Source organism: Gobio gobio (assembly GCF_949357685.1).
Source record: "Gobio gobio genome assembly, chromosome: 2".
Classification (NCBI taxonomy): Eukaryota; Metazoa; Chordata; class Actinopteri; order Cypriniformes; family Gobionidae; genus Gobio; species Gobio gobio.
The window spans coordinates 43,985,998-44,001,980 of NC_137098.1; the positions used below are offsets into that span (position 1 = coordinate 43,985,998).

The 15,983-nt window shown below is 43.2% G+C and overlaps 1 protein-coding gene across 1 annotated transcript in view; it reads right to left on the reverse strand.

The window, feature by feature from the left end:
* The window catches only part of dpep2 (dipeptidase 2), a 36,326-nt gene that overhangs the window by 18,067 nt on the left and 2,276 nt on the right, over positions 1-15,983 (reverse strand). Inside the window, exons 3-4 of the mRNA XM_079810675.1 lie at positions 14,490-14,616; positions 13,185-13,314 (exon numbers count right to left, since the gene is read on the reverse strand). Of these exons, the coding sequence (XP_079666801.1) occupies positions 13,185-13,314; positions 14,490-14,616 (257 nt within the window). The remainder of the gene's footprint in view (positions 1-13,184; positions 13,315-14,489; positions 14,617-15,983) is intronic.

A 15,983-nucleotide genomic window follows, 5' to 3' on the forward strand; every position in this document is an offset into this window, starting at 1 on the left:
CAGGAATGAGTGTGTATTATATTATAGCCATCATGCTAGGTAAACTTGCAAACTCACCTGGTTTATATACTATTTTTAAATCAAATGCCAAATGAATGTTTTGATTTAGATAGTTTCACTGTAAGTGAAGTTTTCACTAGTTTCGTAACGTTAGTTCACTGACAACCGGGGCAATTTCCCCTTCATTATCACAGACGTATAGCCTGCGATAATTAATGCGATATGGCTCAGCTTGTCAGTGAACTTATGGTAGTAAATGCCTCTCCATCTGAAAGCAGGTGATGGCGATTTACTACTAATCAAGGAACCGGCTTTACTGATGAGATGAAAATAACAATGTCCTCCAATATATCGCCCAGCCCTAGTTCATCATACAACCTCCTGTACAGTTTTACTCCATGGACTCACTATTTTGTTTTTAAGGTCAATATGATACATTTTCTGTTTGAACCTATAACTGACCTATAACCTAAAATGATTATTATTAATGTGTTTAGCATCTGTATCTCTCACTGGGTAGGCTATAGAGCAATATAACTTACGCTCTAAAATCTTTGCCTTAGACCAGTGGTTCCCAACCACGTTCCTGGAGGACCCCCAACAGTGCACATTTTGCATGTCTCCTCAGTCAAACACACCTGATTCAGGTCATCAGCTCATTAGTAGCTACTCCAAGACCTGATGTGGGTGTGTCAGACAAAGGACACATGCAAAATGTGCACTGTTGGGGGTCCTCCAGGAACGTGGTTGGGAACCACTGGTCTAAGGCAAAGATTTTAGAGCGTAAGTTATATTGCTCTATAGCCTACCCAGTGAGAGATACAGATGCTAAACACATTAATAATAATCATTTTAGGTTATAGGTCAGTTATAGGTTCAAACAGAAAATGTATCATATTGACCTTAAAAACAAAATAGTGAGTCCATGGAGTAAAACTGTACAGGAGGTTGTATGATGAACTAGGGCTGGGCGATATATTGGAGGACATTGTTATTTTCATCTCATCAGTAAAGCCGGTTCCTTGATTAGTAGTAAATCGCCATCACCTGCTTTCAGATGGAGAGGCATTTACTACCATAAGTTCACTGACAAGCTGAGCCATATCGCATTAATTATCGCAGGCTATACGTCTGTGATAATGAAGGGGAAATTGCCCCGGTTGTCAGTGAACTAACGTTACGAAACTAGTGAAAACTTCACTTACAGTGAAACTATCTAAATCAAAACATTCATTTGGCATTTGATTTAAAAATAGTATATAAACCAGGTGAGTTTGCAAGTTTACCTAGCATGATGGCTATAATATAATACACACTCATTCCTGAATATGAGTGCTATTTTTTAACGTTTAATCTTCAGTGATGCTGAACTTGCTAAGCCAGCTGTGTGACATCATCTTACCCAAACATTGGAGTGTCCGTGCTCAACTAAACGTTGAGTTATGCATATAACTACTGTTCCCAGAAGGAGGGAAACGAGGTACAACACATGACTATGGGATATCGCGCTCTAGCGCCATCTGCTGAAGACACCTTTATTCACGCCTGAAAGGCCAATGACGCATGACGACGTGGGCGGGGTCACGACCCACAGCATATAAATGCAGTCGTATGCGTCATTTCCCTTGTTCAGTCCAGCTCTTCACCGAGCCCCGACTGTGCGGGGCCCAGAGGTGTTGTACCTCGTTTCCCTCCTTCTGGGAACAGTAGTTATATGCATAACTCAACGTTCCCATTCAGTCGGTCAACTCGGTACAACACATGACTATGGGACATATATTCACGCCCCGCAAGTCGCTGAACTAGAACACAAAATGCCAGCACCGCCACACCTTTTATCCCCCTTTTTTTTACTTTTTCTCAAGGGAGCGATGAGCCCTGGCTTAAAGCTCCTGCCGTAAGCACGGACCGAGCAACTGATGTAGCAGTAACATCAAGTCGGTAAAACCGAACAAACGTGTGCGGCGATGCCCAACTGGCCGCCGCACAGATGTCCTCTACCGACACCCCTCTAAACAATGCCCATGACGTTGCCATGCCTCTTGTGGAATGCGCGCGTACTCCTGCAGGCAGAGCTAGCCCTTTACTTTTGTATGCAATTGCAATTGCCTCCACAATCCAATGTGAAAGACGCTGTTTAGACAAGGGTTTCCCACGAACTGGTTTTGCAAAACACACAAAAAGCTGGTCAGATGTACGCACAGCCTGCGTCTGCTCGATGTACCTGCGTAAAACTCGCACAGGGCACAACGCATGGAGTCTCCTCTCCTCCTCCGAATCAATCGAAAGGTTCGATAGAGCGGGTAGCTCAAAGGAGAGCGCACTATACGCTCCCGACATGACTTTTGGTGTATACGCCGCATTCGGACGCAACACCACTCTTGACCCATCCAGCGCAAACTGGATGCACGAGGGATGAACCGACAGCGCATGGAGGTCACCAACGCGCTTTGCTGACGCCAGTGCCAACAGTAGAGCTGCTTTATAAGACAGCATTCTTAGATCAAGAGCTTCTAAGGGCTCAAACGGAGGTTCGCCCATAGCTCCCAAAACCAAAGTCAGGTCCCATGACGGCACCATTGACTTTGTAACGGGTTTTAGCCGTCGCGCCCCTTTAAGGAACCGAGCAGCCAGCGGGTGCGCGCTCGGCGCAGCACCACCAATGCCCTCATGACAGGCCGAAATGGCGGCCAAGTAGACCTTCAGCGTGGAATGGGCACGCCCTTCCTCCAACAGTTCCTGGAGAAAAGTCAATATCTCCGCAATCGGACATTGGTATGGCGATAAAAACCTCTGACCGCACCACTGTTCAAATATGCGCCACTTCAATGCATAAAGCCCCCTTGTCGATGGCGCCCTAGCGCTCTGTATTGTGGCCACGACATTGCTTGGGAGCCCTGCTGCCATCAGATTCTCCCTCTCAGCGGGTAGGCCCACAGAGCCCACAGTTCCGGCCGAGGGTGCAGAACCTGTCCCTCTGCCTGGGACAACAGGTCCCTGCATAGAGGAAGACACCACGGTGTCCCTACCAGCAGCGACATGATACTCGCGTACCATGTCCTCGCCGTCCAGCGAGGGGCCACTAAAATCAGTGACAGCCCCTCCTGGCGCACTCTGTCTAGAGTGGGCTGTATCAGTTCCACTGGGGGAAACGCAAACAGTAGAGTCTTGGGCCATACATGTGACAGGGCATCCACCCCCAGCGGGGCGCTGCTGTCTGTTATTGAGAAAAACAGCGGGCAGTGCGTGTTCTCCGCGGACGCAAAAAGATCCACCTCGGCCCTGCCGAACCGAGCCCAGATCTGCGTCACTATCCGAGGGTGCAAGCGCCACTCTCTGACCTGTGGTCCCCCTCTGGAAAGTAGGTCTGCTCCAACATTCAGACGGCCCGGGACATATACTGCCCGGAGCGACGCCAAATGCTCGCTGGCCCACATCAGGAGTGTCTGTGTCAGTTGTAACAGAGGAAGCGAGCGAGTACCTCCCTGTCTGTTTATATACGACACTACTGTCGTGTTGTCCGTTCTGACTAACACGTGTTTGCCCTGCAAAAGCCGAGCAAAATGTTTCAGTGCCAGATGAACCGCCTGTAACTCCAGGCAATTTATATGACGCTCCTTTCGAGCTGCCGACCATTCTCCTCTCACGGAGTTCCCCTGACACAGGGCTCCCCATCCAAGCAGTGACGCATCTGTCGTCACCACTACACGTGACGTAGCTCTCCCCAGGGGAATCCCCTCTGTCAACAGACCGGGGGATCCCCAGGGGATCAGAGCACGAACGCATGACGGCGTTATCGTCACTTGCCTGTTTAAATGCCTCGCGGCATTCAGGCCAGTGCCCAGCGCCCATCTCTGGAACGCGCGCATAAAGAGGAGACCCAGCCGAATGACTGCTATCATTGAGGCCATGAGCCCCAGCAGTCTCAGCACTGTCCGAAAACTCACTCGCATGCCCCGCCGAAAACGACTCAGGCAGCCGTGAAAAACTTTGGCCCTCCGTACTGACAGCATAGCTGTGTTCTGTACTGAATCTATCTCTAAACCGAGATATGAAATCCGCTGACACGGAACCAGGGAGCTCTTTTTGAGATTTATTAAAAACCCCAGAGCTCGCAGATGGGAGACAAGTGCTTGTGTCTGTAACACTGCTTGTTCCCTGCTGTCTGTGGCCAGAAGTAGGTCGTCCAAATAGGCGAACACTCTCATGCCCTGCTGACGCAGTGGAGCCAACGCTGCCTCTGCACATTTCGTGAATATGCGGGGCGCGAGTGATAGCCCGAACGGCAGGACCTGAAATTCGTATGCAGTTCCCTCGAAGGAGAACCTCAGGAATTTCCTGTGTTCTGGGTGGATTGTGACGTGAAAATATGCATCGGTCAAATCCACCGATGTAAACCACTCTCGGGGACGCAGAGTGAATAGCAGGTGACGTACAGTCAGCATTTTGAACTTGTAACGTCTGAGGTGTTTGTTCAATTGCCGTAGATCTAGGATAGGGCGCAAACCCCCACTTTTCTTGGGGAGAAGGAAATAACGGCTGTAAAACCCTTCCTCCGTTCTCCCCTGTGGAACCACCTGAATTGCCCCTTTTCCCAGGAGAACCCGAATCTCTTCCCTCAACACAGAGGAAGCCTCTTTCGACACTGACGTCGTAATTATACCTCCGAACCTGGGGGGGCGTGAAATGAACTGCAGCCGATAACCCCACTGAATCGTTCGAAGAACCCACGGTGTTAGTGCGCATGCGCGCCACCGCTCGAGGCTGACAGCGAGGATCCCTGGCATGAACTGGGGAACCCCCGTCCCTTTTTGTGATTTTAGTGGTTCCAACACATTCTGATTGTTTTGACAAATCACCCCCTGAGACAATGTATGATTGTTCTGACAAATCAACTGAGGCAATGTATGATTGTTCTGACAAATCAACTGAGGCAATGTATGCTGAACACAAAGTTTCTTTATTGATACATTTAAAGGTGAACCCGCTCTCTTGCAGGATTCTTTCTTTCGGCGAGAGAGAAAAGCGGCTGCCCCCAGACCGACGTTCCTCCCTCGTCTGCGAGCTAGGGACCCGACTGCTTCTTTCCTGCGGAGAAATATTTCCCTTTCGCCGGGGGCGGCCCCTTCTTTTGCGACCCCGCCTGCTGTTTAGGATGTGCGTGCTTTCGCCCAGCCTCCCAAGCAGGTCTCGGCGCTGTTGCTGCAGCCGGCCTCTTAGCAGGTGGCGGCCGAAAAGACGCTCTAAAACCAAGCTGTGCCCCCGACTGCGTCGGTCCGCTGAGCTTTCTAGGCATTGACCCCTTCAGCGACTCCGCCTGCTTCTTGGAGCTCTCAAATCGTGCCTGAAAAGTGTCCAGGCCTTCCCCAAAAAGGCCCGTAGGGGAGATCGGTGCACCGAGAAAAGCATTCCGGTCCCGTTCAGGCAAGTTCGCCAGCGTTAGCCACAGATGGCGCTGAGCGACCACTGTACTGGCCATCGCATGGCCCAACGATACCAACGAGCAACGCGTTGCACGTAGTATATAGTCGGCTGTGGACCGAACTTCTCTCATAAGCCCCTCACATAGCCCACCTCCTACTAAGGCATCGCTCAGTTCCCCCAAACAGATGGCCTGATATGTTTGCAGCAAGGACATAGTATTTAAAGCTCTGGCCGTGCAAGCCTGATCACTATAGATCCTGCTGAGCTGTTTATACGAGAACCTGCATGGCCCCGTTGGGAGAGTCGGAATACCTGCGATCCCACTATTCTGCCCTGGAGCTAGATACGCAGCAAGCGGATGCTCCATCGGGGGAGCAGACACTAACCCTGCTGCCCCCGCTCCTTCGAATTCGGTGAACTTATTCGCCCCCGGCACCGGAGGAGGAGGGGACATGGGTTTCGGCCATGAAGCTGTAAGCTCCGCCAAACAATCTGGGTAAAGTGGCAGACGTGTTCTAACCACTGTTTGAACCGGAGACAAATAGAACCCCCCGAAGCGCGAGCTTTTCTGAATCGGGGGAGAGACTGGCCATTCTACGGACAGCTTTCCTGCCGCTCTCTGACACAGCTCAATAAAAGAATCACCCACTACCTCACTCCCATCTGCCGCCTCGATGGGCGAGGAGGAAGCGAGGATCTGCTCCGCTTGAAAACTTTCATCGGAGAATTCCTCGCCCGCTTCAAGCGAGACAGAGTCATCCTCCACAAACCGCTGATTACTTTCCGGAGCGACTAGAGGAACAAACGCACCCAGACCATCCTTAGCCTCCATATGCTCGGCCCAGGATCCCGTAACCTCCTCAAAAACGGATATAGTCGCATCCGGACCAACCCCAGAGGACAGAAGTGGACCATCTCTAGCCACTGCCCCACCGAGCACACGCTCAACAAACGCTACGCGTCGCTCGAGTGTCGAGTGACGGAGCTGCTGGCAGTGCACACATGCCCCGGGGTTGGAGAGAGCCAGCTTAGCATGGACAATCCCCAAACACACCGGGCAGTGCTCGTGAGTATCTCTCTCTGACAGCATATACCCACATGTCATTGGACAGGGGCGAGCACCCTTGCTGTGCTTAGACATCTTTTCTGTTTTTTTTTTTTTTTTTTTCTTCTGAGAAAATTTTTTTTTTTTTTTTTAGCTCCTGTTAGCAATGCTAAACTTGTGCTTAAAATTTTCTCCTTTCTGTGCCTTTCCACAAGATTTCACCACCGTGGGCTACCTTCTTGTGAGGACTGGCGTGATGGCGTTCTAGCAGCACGGTGAAGAGCTGAAGAACAAGGGAAATGACGCATACGACTGCATTTATATGCTGTGGGTCGTGACCCCGCCCACGTCGTCATGCGTCATTGGCCTTTCAGGCGTGAATAAAGGTGTCTTCAGCAGATGGCGCTAGAGCGCGATATCCCATAGTCATGTGTTGTACCGAGTTGACCGACTGAATGGGAACTAGCCATAAGGCGGAGGCGGTATCATGCAGGTGAACCAAACAATGGTGTAATGATTCAGTTCGACTCCCAAGACAAGACGATGCTCACCCGACTGGCCAATGGGAACGTGGCCCCGCCCATGACACAATTCTCACAGTGAAATCAAAATCTGACACGAGAGCAAGAAATTGCATCGAGAGCAAAGAAAAGCGTTTCGAGAGAAACTCTTTTTTTTTTAGAGAGAAAATGTTTTCATAGTATTTTGAGAGATTTTTTTTCTCAGAAATAATTAAAAAATTTTCAAATGTATTTTTTTATGTTCTATGAGAAAATACTTTCTCTCAAAACTTTTTTTTTGTCTCAAATATTATTTTTTGCTATTGGTATGAAAACCTTTTCTCTCAAACTTTTTTTTTTTCTCTCTGATCATTTATTTTATCGCATGTAATAAAGACACAAATCTATCTCCATACGATCATGGCTGACTACAGTTGTAGCTGTTGCTAAACCAAGCACTTGTCATTTGGCTAAAGTCATCTGACACCGTTCAATCTTCAAACAACATGTCCGTTATCATGTTACAGTCTTAGGTCTTACCACATTATATTAAACATAGATTATCCTCTATGGCTTGTTAATACAGTATTAGTGTTGGTGTGTATACAAATGTCCCCACAAGGTTAGTAAATCCTGAAATTATTGACATTGTGGGGACACAAATTTCAGTCCCCATGAGGAAAAGAGTTTTGTTTTTTGAAAAAATAAATAATTATTGTAGGGGTTAGGGGATCGAATCTACAGTTTGTAGGAGTATAAAAATCATTGTCTATGGTCATATATAGTCATTTATAGTGTAATCCAAGTGTAAGGATTTAAAGGGTTAGTTCATCCAAAAATGAAAATTAGCCCATGATTTACTCACCCTCAAGTCATCCTAGGTGTATATGACATTCTTCTTTCAGACGAACACAGAGTTATACTAAAACATGTCCGGTCTCTTCCAAGCTTTATAATGGCAGTGAATGTTGCTCTGTTTTTAAAGTCCATAAAAAAGTGCATCTATATCCATCATAACTGCTTCACATGGCTCCAGGGGATTAATAAAGGCTTCTGAAAATATCCATATTTAAGACAGTCCGCCGGAAATGAGACATTTTACTTTATAAAGTTTTAAATACAGATATTTTCCTTACACAAACACATCGCTTAACCCCCCGGAGCCATGTGGAGCAGTTATGATGGATATAGATGCACTTTTATGGACTTAAAAAACAGAGCACCATTCACTGCCATTATAAAGCTTGGAAGAGCCAGGGCATTTATATATAACTCTGATTGTGTTTGTCTGAAAGAAGAATGTCATATACACCTAGGATGGCTTGAGGGTGAGTAAGTCATGGGCTATTTTTGGGTGAACTAACAATTTAAGCGAGTTTGACAAGGGCCAAATTGTGATGGCTAGATGAGGGTCAGAGCATCTCCAAAACTGCAGCTCTTGTCGGGTGTTCCCGGTCTGCAGTGGTCAGTATCTATCAAAAGGGGTCCAAGGAAGGAACAGTGGTGAACCGGCGACATGGTCATGGGCGTCAAGGCTCATAGATGGGGAGCAAAGGCTGGCCCGTGTGGTCTGATCAAACAGACAAGCTACTGTAGCTCAAATTGCTTAAGAAATTAATGCTGGTTCTGATAGAAAGGTGTCAGAATACACAGTGCATCGCAGTTTGTTGCATATGGGGCTGCATAGCCGCAGACCAGTCAGGGTGCCCATGCTGACCCCTGTCCACCACCTAAAAGCATCAACAGTGGACACATGAGCATCAGAACTGGACCACGGGGCAAGGAAAGAAGGTGGCCTTGTCTGGTGAATCACATTTTCTGTTACATCACGTGGATGGCCGGGAGCGTGTGCTTCGCTTACCTGGGGAACACATGGCACCAGGATGTACTATGAGAAGAAAGCAAGACCGTGAAGGCAGTTTAATGCTTTGGGCAATGTTCTGCTGGGAAACCTTGGGTTCTGCCATCCATATGGATGTTACTTTGACACACACCATCTACCTAAGCGTTGTTGCAGAACATGCATACCCGTTCATGGAAATGGTTTTCCCTGGTGGCTGTGGCCTCTTTCAGCAGGATAATGTGCACTGCCACAAAGCAAAAATGGTTCAGGAATGGGTTGAGGTGCACACCAATGAGTTTCAGGTGTTGACTTGGCCTCCAAATTCCCCAGATCTCAATCCAATCGAGCAGCTGTGGGATGTGCTAAACAAACAAGTCAGATCCATGGAGGCCTCACTTCACAACTTACAGGACTTAAAGGATCTGCTGCTAACATCTTGGTGCCAGATACCACAGCACATCTTCAGGTGTTTAGTGGAGTCTATGCCTCGACGGATCAGGGCAGTTTTTGGAGTAAAAGGGGGACCAACCCAATATTAGGAAGGTGATCATAATGTTATGCCTGATCGGTGTATATATATATATATATATATATATATATATATATATATATATATATATATATATATATATACAGTGAGGAAAATAAGTATTTGAACACCCTGCTATTTTGCAAGTTCTCCCACTTGGAAATCATGGAGGGGTCTGAAATTGTCATCGTAGGTACATGTCCACTGTGAGAGACATAATCTAAAAAAAAATCCAGAAATCACAATATATGATTTTTTAACTATTTATTTGTATGATACAGCTGCAAATAAGTATTTGAACCCCTGTCTATCAGCTAGAATTCTGACCCTCAAAGACCTGTTAGTCTGCCTTTAAAATGTCCACCTCCACTCCATTTATTATCCTAAATTAGATGCACCTGTTTGAGGTTGTTAGCTGCATAAAGACACCTGTCCACCCCATACAATCAGTAAGAATCCAACTACTAACAAGGCCAAGACCAAAGAGCTGAAAGACACTAGAGACAAAAATGTACACCTCCACAAGGCTGGAAAGGGCTACGGGGAAATTGCCAAGCAGCTTGGTGAAAAAAGGTCCACTGTTGGAGCAATCATTAGAAAATGGAAGAAGCTAAACATGACTGTCAGTCTCCCTCGGACTGGGGCTCCATGCAAGATCTCACCTCGTGGGGTCTCAATGATCCTAAGAAAGGTGAGAAATCAGCCCAGAACTACACGGGAGGAGCTGGTCAATGACCTGAAAAGAGCTGGGACCACCGTTTCCAAGGTTACTGTTGGTAATACACTAAGACGTCATGGTTTGAAATCATGCATTGCATGGAAGGTTCCCCTGCTTAAACCAGCACATGTCAAGGCCCGTCTTAAGTTTGCCAATGACCATTTGGATGATCCAGAGGAGTCATGGGAGAAAGTCATGTGGTCAGATGAGACCAAAATAGAACTTTTTGGTCATAATTCCACTAAACGTGTTTGGAGGAAGAAGGATGAGTACCATCCCAAGAACACCATCCCTACTGTGAAGCATGGGAGTGGTAGCATCATGCTTTGGGGGTGTTTTTCTGCACATGGGACAGGGCGGCTGCACTGTATTGAGGAAAGGATGACCGGGGCCATATATTGCGAGATTTTGGGGAACAACCTCCTTCCCTCAGTTAGAGCATTGAAGATGGGTCGAGGCTGGGTCTTCCAACATGACAATGACCCGAAGCACACAGCCAGGATAACCAAGGAGTGGCTCTGTAAGAACCATATCAAGGTTCTGGCGTGGCCTAGCCAGTCTCCAGACCTAAACCCAATAGAGAATTTTTGGAGGGAGCTCAAACTCTGTGTTTCTCAGCGACAGGCCAGAAACCTGACTGATCAAGAGAAGATCTGTGTGGAGGAGTGGGCCAAAATCCCTCCTGCAGTGTGTGCAAACCTGGTGAAAAATTACAGGAAACGTTTGACCTCTGTAATTGCAAACAAAGGCTACTGTACCAATTATTAACATTGATTTTCTCAGGTGTTCAAATACTTATTTGCAGCTGTATCATACAAATAAATAGTTAAAAAATCATACATTGTGATTTCTGGATTTTATTTTTTAGATTACCTGCGCACCTGCGATGACAATTTCAGATCCCTCCATGATTTCTAAGTGGGAGAACTTGCAAAATAGCAGGGTGTTCAAATACTTATTTTCCTCACTGTATATATATATATAAAAATGATGGTTGTTTGAAAGGTGATACTCAAAGCCCATTTTCGTTCCTTTATATTTTGACTATTCAGACATTAAGAATGAGTTACTCCTCCTCAATTTAACCCCATTCTGTATTTAAACATTAAGAATATACATTCTCGGAAACTATCCGTCACTCAGAGTACTACACTTATTTCACACAGAACTCTTGCAGACACTTCTATACATTACTGTTTAAAAGTTTAGGGTCAGTAGAATTTAATACTTTTATTCAGAAACAATGCATTAAATTGATTAAACGTGACAGTAAAAACATTTTAATATTTTACAAAAGATTTAAAGTAATGCCTGCTGAAAATTCAGCTTTGCCATCAAAGGAATAAAATGTTTTCAAATAGAAAACAGTTGTTTAAACTGTAATAATATTTCATAATATAACCATTTTTACTGCATTTGATCAAATCAATGCAGCCTTTGTGCGATCATAAAAGACTTCTTTTTTAAAAAAAAAAATAATAATAATATCTTACTGACCCCGAACCTTTGAAGATTAGTGTATGTGAAATGCAGTTTGGATTTTTTTCCATTGTTCTATATGGCCTGAATTGGCCCAATCATGTGTGTGGATGTGAGTGAGGATATCCTCAGGCAGGCAGCTGTGAGATTGCATTGAGTCTCTTCTCATTTCACTTACACTGCAAGTAGGCAAGATTATTGTAAATTGGAATGCGCTGGATATAATTTACAACATCCCCTCCGGACTTCCGTTGTCTTTTGTAACAATGAGAGGATTTTTATGTCATTAAGATTTCTATTTTCAGATTTTCCCTGGAGAGACAAGCTTAAACAGCTTAATTAAAAGGCATGGTTCACCCAAAAATGAAAATTCTATAATTTACTCACCCTCATGTCTTTTAAACCTGTATGACTTTCTTCTACGAAACACAAAAGGAGATTCTCAATGATGCTATATTACTCCAAGAATGTATAATCAGTAAAACAGTTTTGGGTACCATTGAAATCTATAGAGGCTTGTTTCACAATGGAATAAAACAATTTAAAAGATCATTGCAAAAATTGCTTTACATCTCGCAATACCTTTTTTATGCCACAGAATAAAAACAGTTGACATGAAGGTGAGTAAATGACAGAATTTTATTTTGTTTTGGCCGAACTATCCCTTTAAGCAACAAACTGCAAGAAGATACATTAAATAATGATATGGTGAACCCTGTGTTCAATGGCCAGAGACACTTTTTTTATTGATTATGCTGTAATGCATGGAGAAGACATGTCTAGACTAGAAACAATATCAGTCATGGCAAGACAAGATTGTGTCAAATAGTTTTCTACTGGCTGTAGATCTTCCTCAAAATCTAGGGTTAATTTAAAAAATAAAAAAAATTTGAGGACATACCAATCTATTAACATTAAAGGAGTAGTTCACTTCAGAATGAAAATTTCTTGATAATTTACTCGTCCCTACATCATCAAAGATGTTCATGTCTTTCCTTCTTCATTCAAAAATAAATAAAGTTTTTTTGTGGAAAACATTCCAGGATTTTCTCTATTAGTGGATTTCAATGGGGTCCAACGGGTTGACGGTCCAAATTCCAGTTTCAATGCAGCTTCAAAGGGCTCTACACGACCCCAGCTGAGGAATAAGGGTCTTAACTCCATCTCCATCTAAATTTCTCCTCTAACTTCAAAATCGCTCGACATCGTTGTTCTACCTTTTTTTTGTGAAGGGCGTTTGGTCACCTACGCCATGTGTGGCCTTTCCAATGTGATTACGTCATACTTGGCTCAACGCAGAGCAAGACAAACATTTGTGGTTAAAAAGTATATAATTTTGTATATTTTTTTGAAAATCATCAATAGTTTGTAGTAAAACTTCTGGAATGTTTTCCTCAAAAACCTTCATTTCTTTTTGACTGAAGAAAGAAAGATATGAACATCTTGGATGACGTGGGGGTGAGTAAAATATCAGGACATTTTAATTCTGAAGTGAACTACTCCTTTAACATTACAGTACAAGTATTTCTAACAGAATATTACATAAATTATCTAAACTGTTCAGTATAAAGTTGAAAACTTCAGAATGTTCAGCCAAAGCAAAGTGAAAATATTTTTGTCAGGTGGCGTTTGGGGGGCTATAGTACCTTCAGCTGTAGTGACCAGTTCCAGCTTTGGATTTTCAGTACATACACGGCGAATTAAATCAATCTGTTCCAAGGTCAGTCTGACAGCATCCTTGTCCTGAGCTGTGCACAACACGTATGCTGCAAAAACCTGACAAATATCAAGGGCTTATTTCTCTGGCACAAATTGACAAAAAAAGGCAATCTGGACACTCAAATTGGACACCACTCTTGTGGACCCAAATTGTTTAAGGAATCATTTTAAGGAAGAGTAGTATAACAACACTTTTGAGCAATTGTCTGTTTCAGTGAAAACAATAACATATTAAACAAATTATACAGTACAACAGGTGGTTTTTGTGATGTAAAAATTAGTGGTGTAACGATACACTTGTGTCAGGATTCGATACAAATCGCGATGCTGAACCCACGATACGCATCGCGATATTTAAGGCAAAATAAAGGTTTTGTGTTTTTTTTATCATTAAAATAATATTATTATTGTATTATTATCATCAGGACCTACAAATATTCCCCCATTGCATTATATATAATGTTAAATATAATGTATAATAGTCGTTTAATGTAGTAATGTCATTGAAACACCGTAAACTTTAGTATTTTCCTCACGCAATACGCGTTTTCAATGCAGGCATTTACAAGCTGCGCGCACAGACTCTTCCGTTGCTTATGTCCTGCCTCTCCCACTCTAAATGCACTATACATATCATAATAAACCATCTAAAACACTTTGAATAATCATACTACTAAAAATAATGTGATATGGTGATTATGTTTGCACTTTCACTTTGAGTGAAGCATTTGTGCTTCAGATGAAGCAATCAAATCACAGTTCTAATCGCAAATGTCAAAATGACTATTTCCAAACTGTAAATGTTTCAAGCTCATCCAGAAATTTTAATTCTGCATTTACTTACTCTCATGTGGTGCGCATCACGCAAGCATCTAACGTCCGTGTTTACTACAGTAGCCTATGTGCGTCGTTGTATATCTGATCATCAAAATCTCAGGTTTCATTAAACATGTATAGGCCTATTCTATTAATTTGTGTTTGGAAGTTATGGAATTGTACAAACCTATAATGATATATTTCTTATGAATCAATTTAGAAGCCGTGTGTGAATTTAGTAAGTTTGAGGCAGAACAACTTTGTGCATCAGGCCCAGAACTTGATCTGCCTGTGTCTTTAACAAGTCAGTACACACAAACATAGGTTTGTGACTTTAAATTTACAAATTGTAATGAGAAGAACATATAAGTACAGAATATTTAAAGATATAAATTATAATCAGGATCAGAAATTACCTGCCCTCCAACATGACCAGCAGTGAGGCGACTAATATCTGTAGCCACATGAGGAATGTTGTGCAGATTGACCCGGCTAAGTTTGTTGTTATAAATTATTCTCAGACGTAGTGCAAGGTCATTGTGTCTGAGTAAAGAGAAAGAGAAGCAGTGTGAAAATCAAAAGACACCACAGCACCATTTTTATAGCAGGTGGTGTACTTATTTGTATTTACTACAACCTTCTCTGATGAAGTCATTTGCCATTCAGTATTCTCAGGTATATACAGTGTTGGGTGTCACTAGTTACTAAGTTATTAGTTACTGTAATTTAATTACTTTTCCCTTGAAAAAGTAAAGTAAGGGATTACTCTTATTTTTAATTTAATTAGTTACTTCACAAGTAATTGAACTAAATACTGTATATAGACTGTAGAACAATTGGTAACACTTTACATTAAGGTTCCCTTTGTAAAGGGTTTATAAAGTTGTTTGTTAATGACTAATAACTCGTTTACAAATGCATTACAAATCGTTGATAAGCAGTTATAACGGCATGAATAAAAATAGTGACTTTAACGCAATGTCTGCCAAATAGTGAGCCATTTTTAGCTCACGTTATAAATGCTTAATAAATGCATTTATTCACACTTAACTCAATACTGATCTCATGAAATGGCGTATGTATGACACGCCAATTCGCTATGGCATTTTGGTGTGCTATCAAGACGCATAATCGCTTTTTAGCGTGTTTATCAACGCTGTTTCATTCTATCCCCCTACACTGCCCCTACCCCTAAACCTACACACACACACACACACACACACACACACACACACACACACACACACACACACACACACACACACACACACACACACACACACACACACACACACACTGCCCCTAAACCTACCCATCACAAGAAACATTCTGCATTTTTACATTTTCAAAAAAACATAATTTAGTATGTTTATAAATCCATTTACATTCATGCGGAATCACACGGCGTAGACATACACGTGGATAGCTCAAAATGCGTACAGATAACACGCCATTTGGCTTTAGAAAGTGGCGTGTATGTTTATGCAAAGTCATGATGTCATATTGCAATACCAGATTCCTGATCATGATGCAGTTAAAATAGACTATCATAGTGAGACTGAAGGGTGTTGTATTTGTGGTTCTCTCATTAATATCTCATTACTGCCCAGAGGTTACTGTCTTACCCATGATATTCCACAAAAAGCTCATGATGCCTATCCACAGCAAAAAAGAAAAAGAAAAAGAAAAAAAAAGCACAACGATAACTTGATGAGATATTAATAATGAATATTTTAATTCCAATATTAGTTAATTGTGAACCTTAATGTAGGGTGGACACTTGCAAACCATTCATTAATGAGTTACCAACATTTATAACCTGTGAAAGTGAACCTTAATGTAAAGTGGAAACTTTCACTTCAGGAATCTGGGATTGAGTTAAATAAGTGTGAATAAATACATTTATTAAG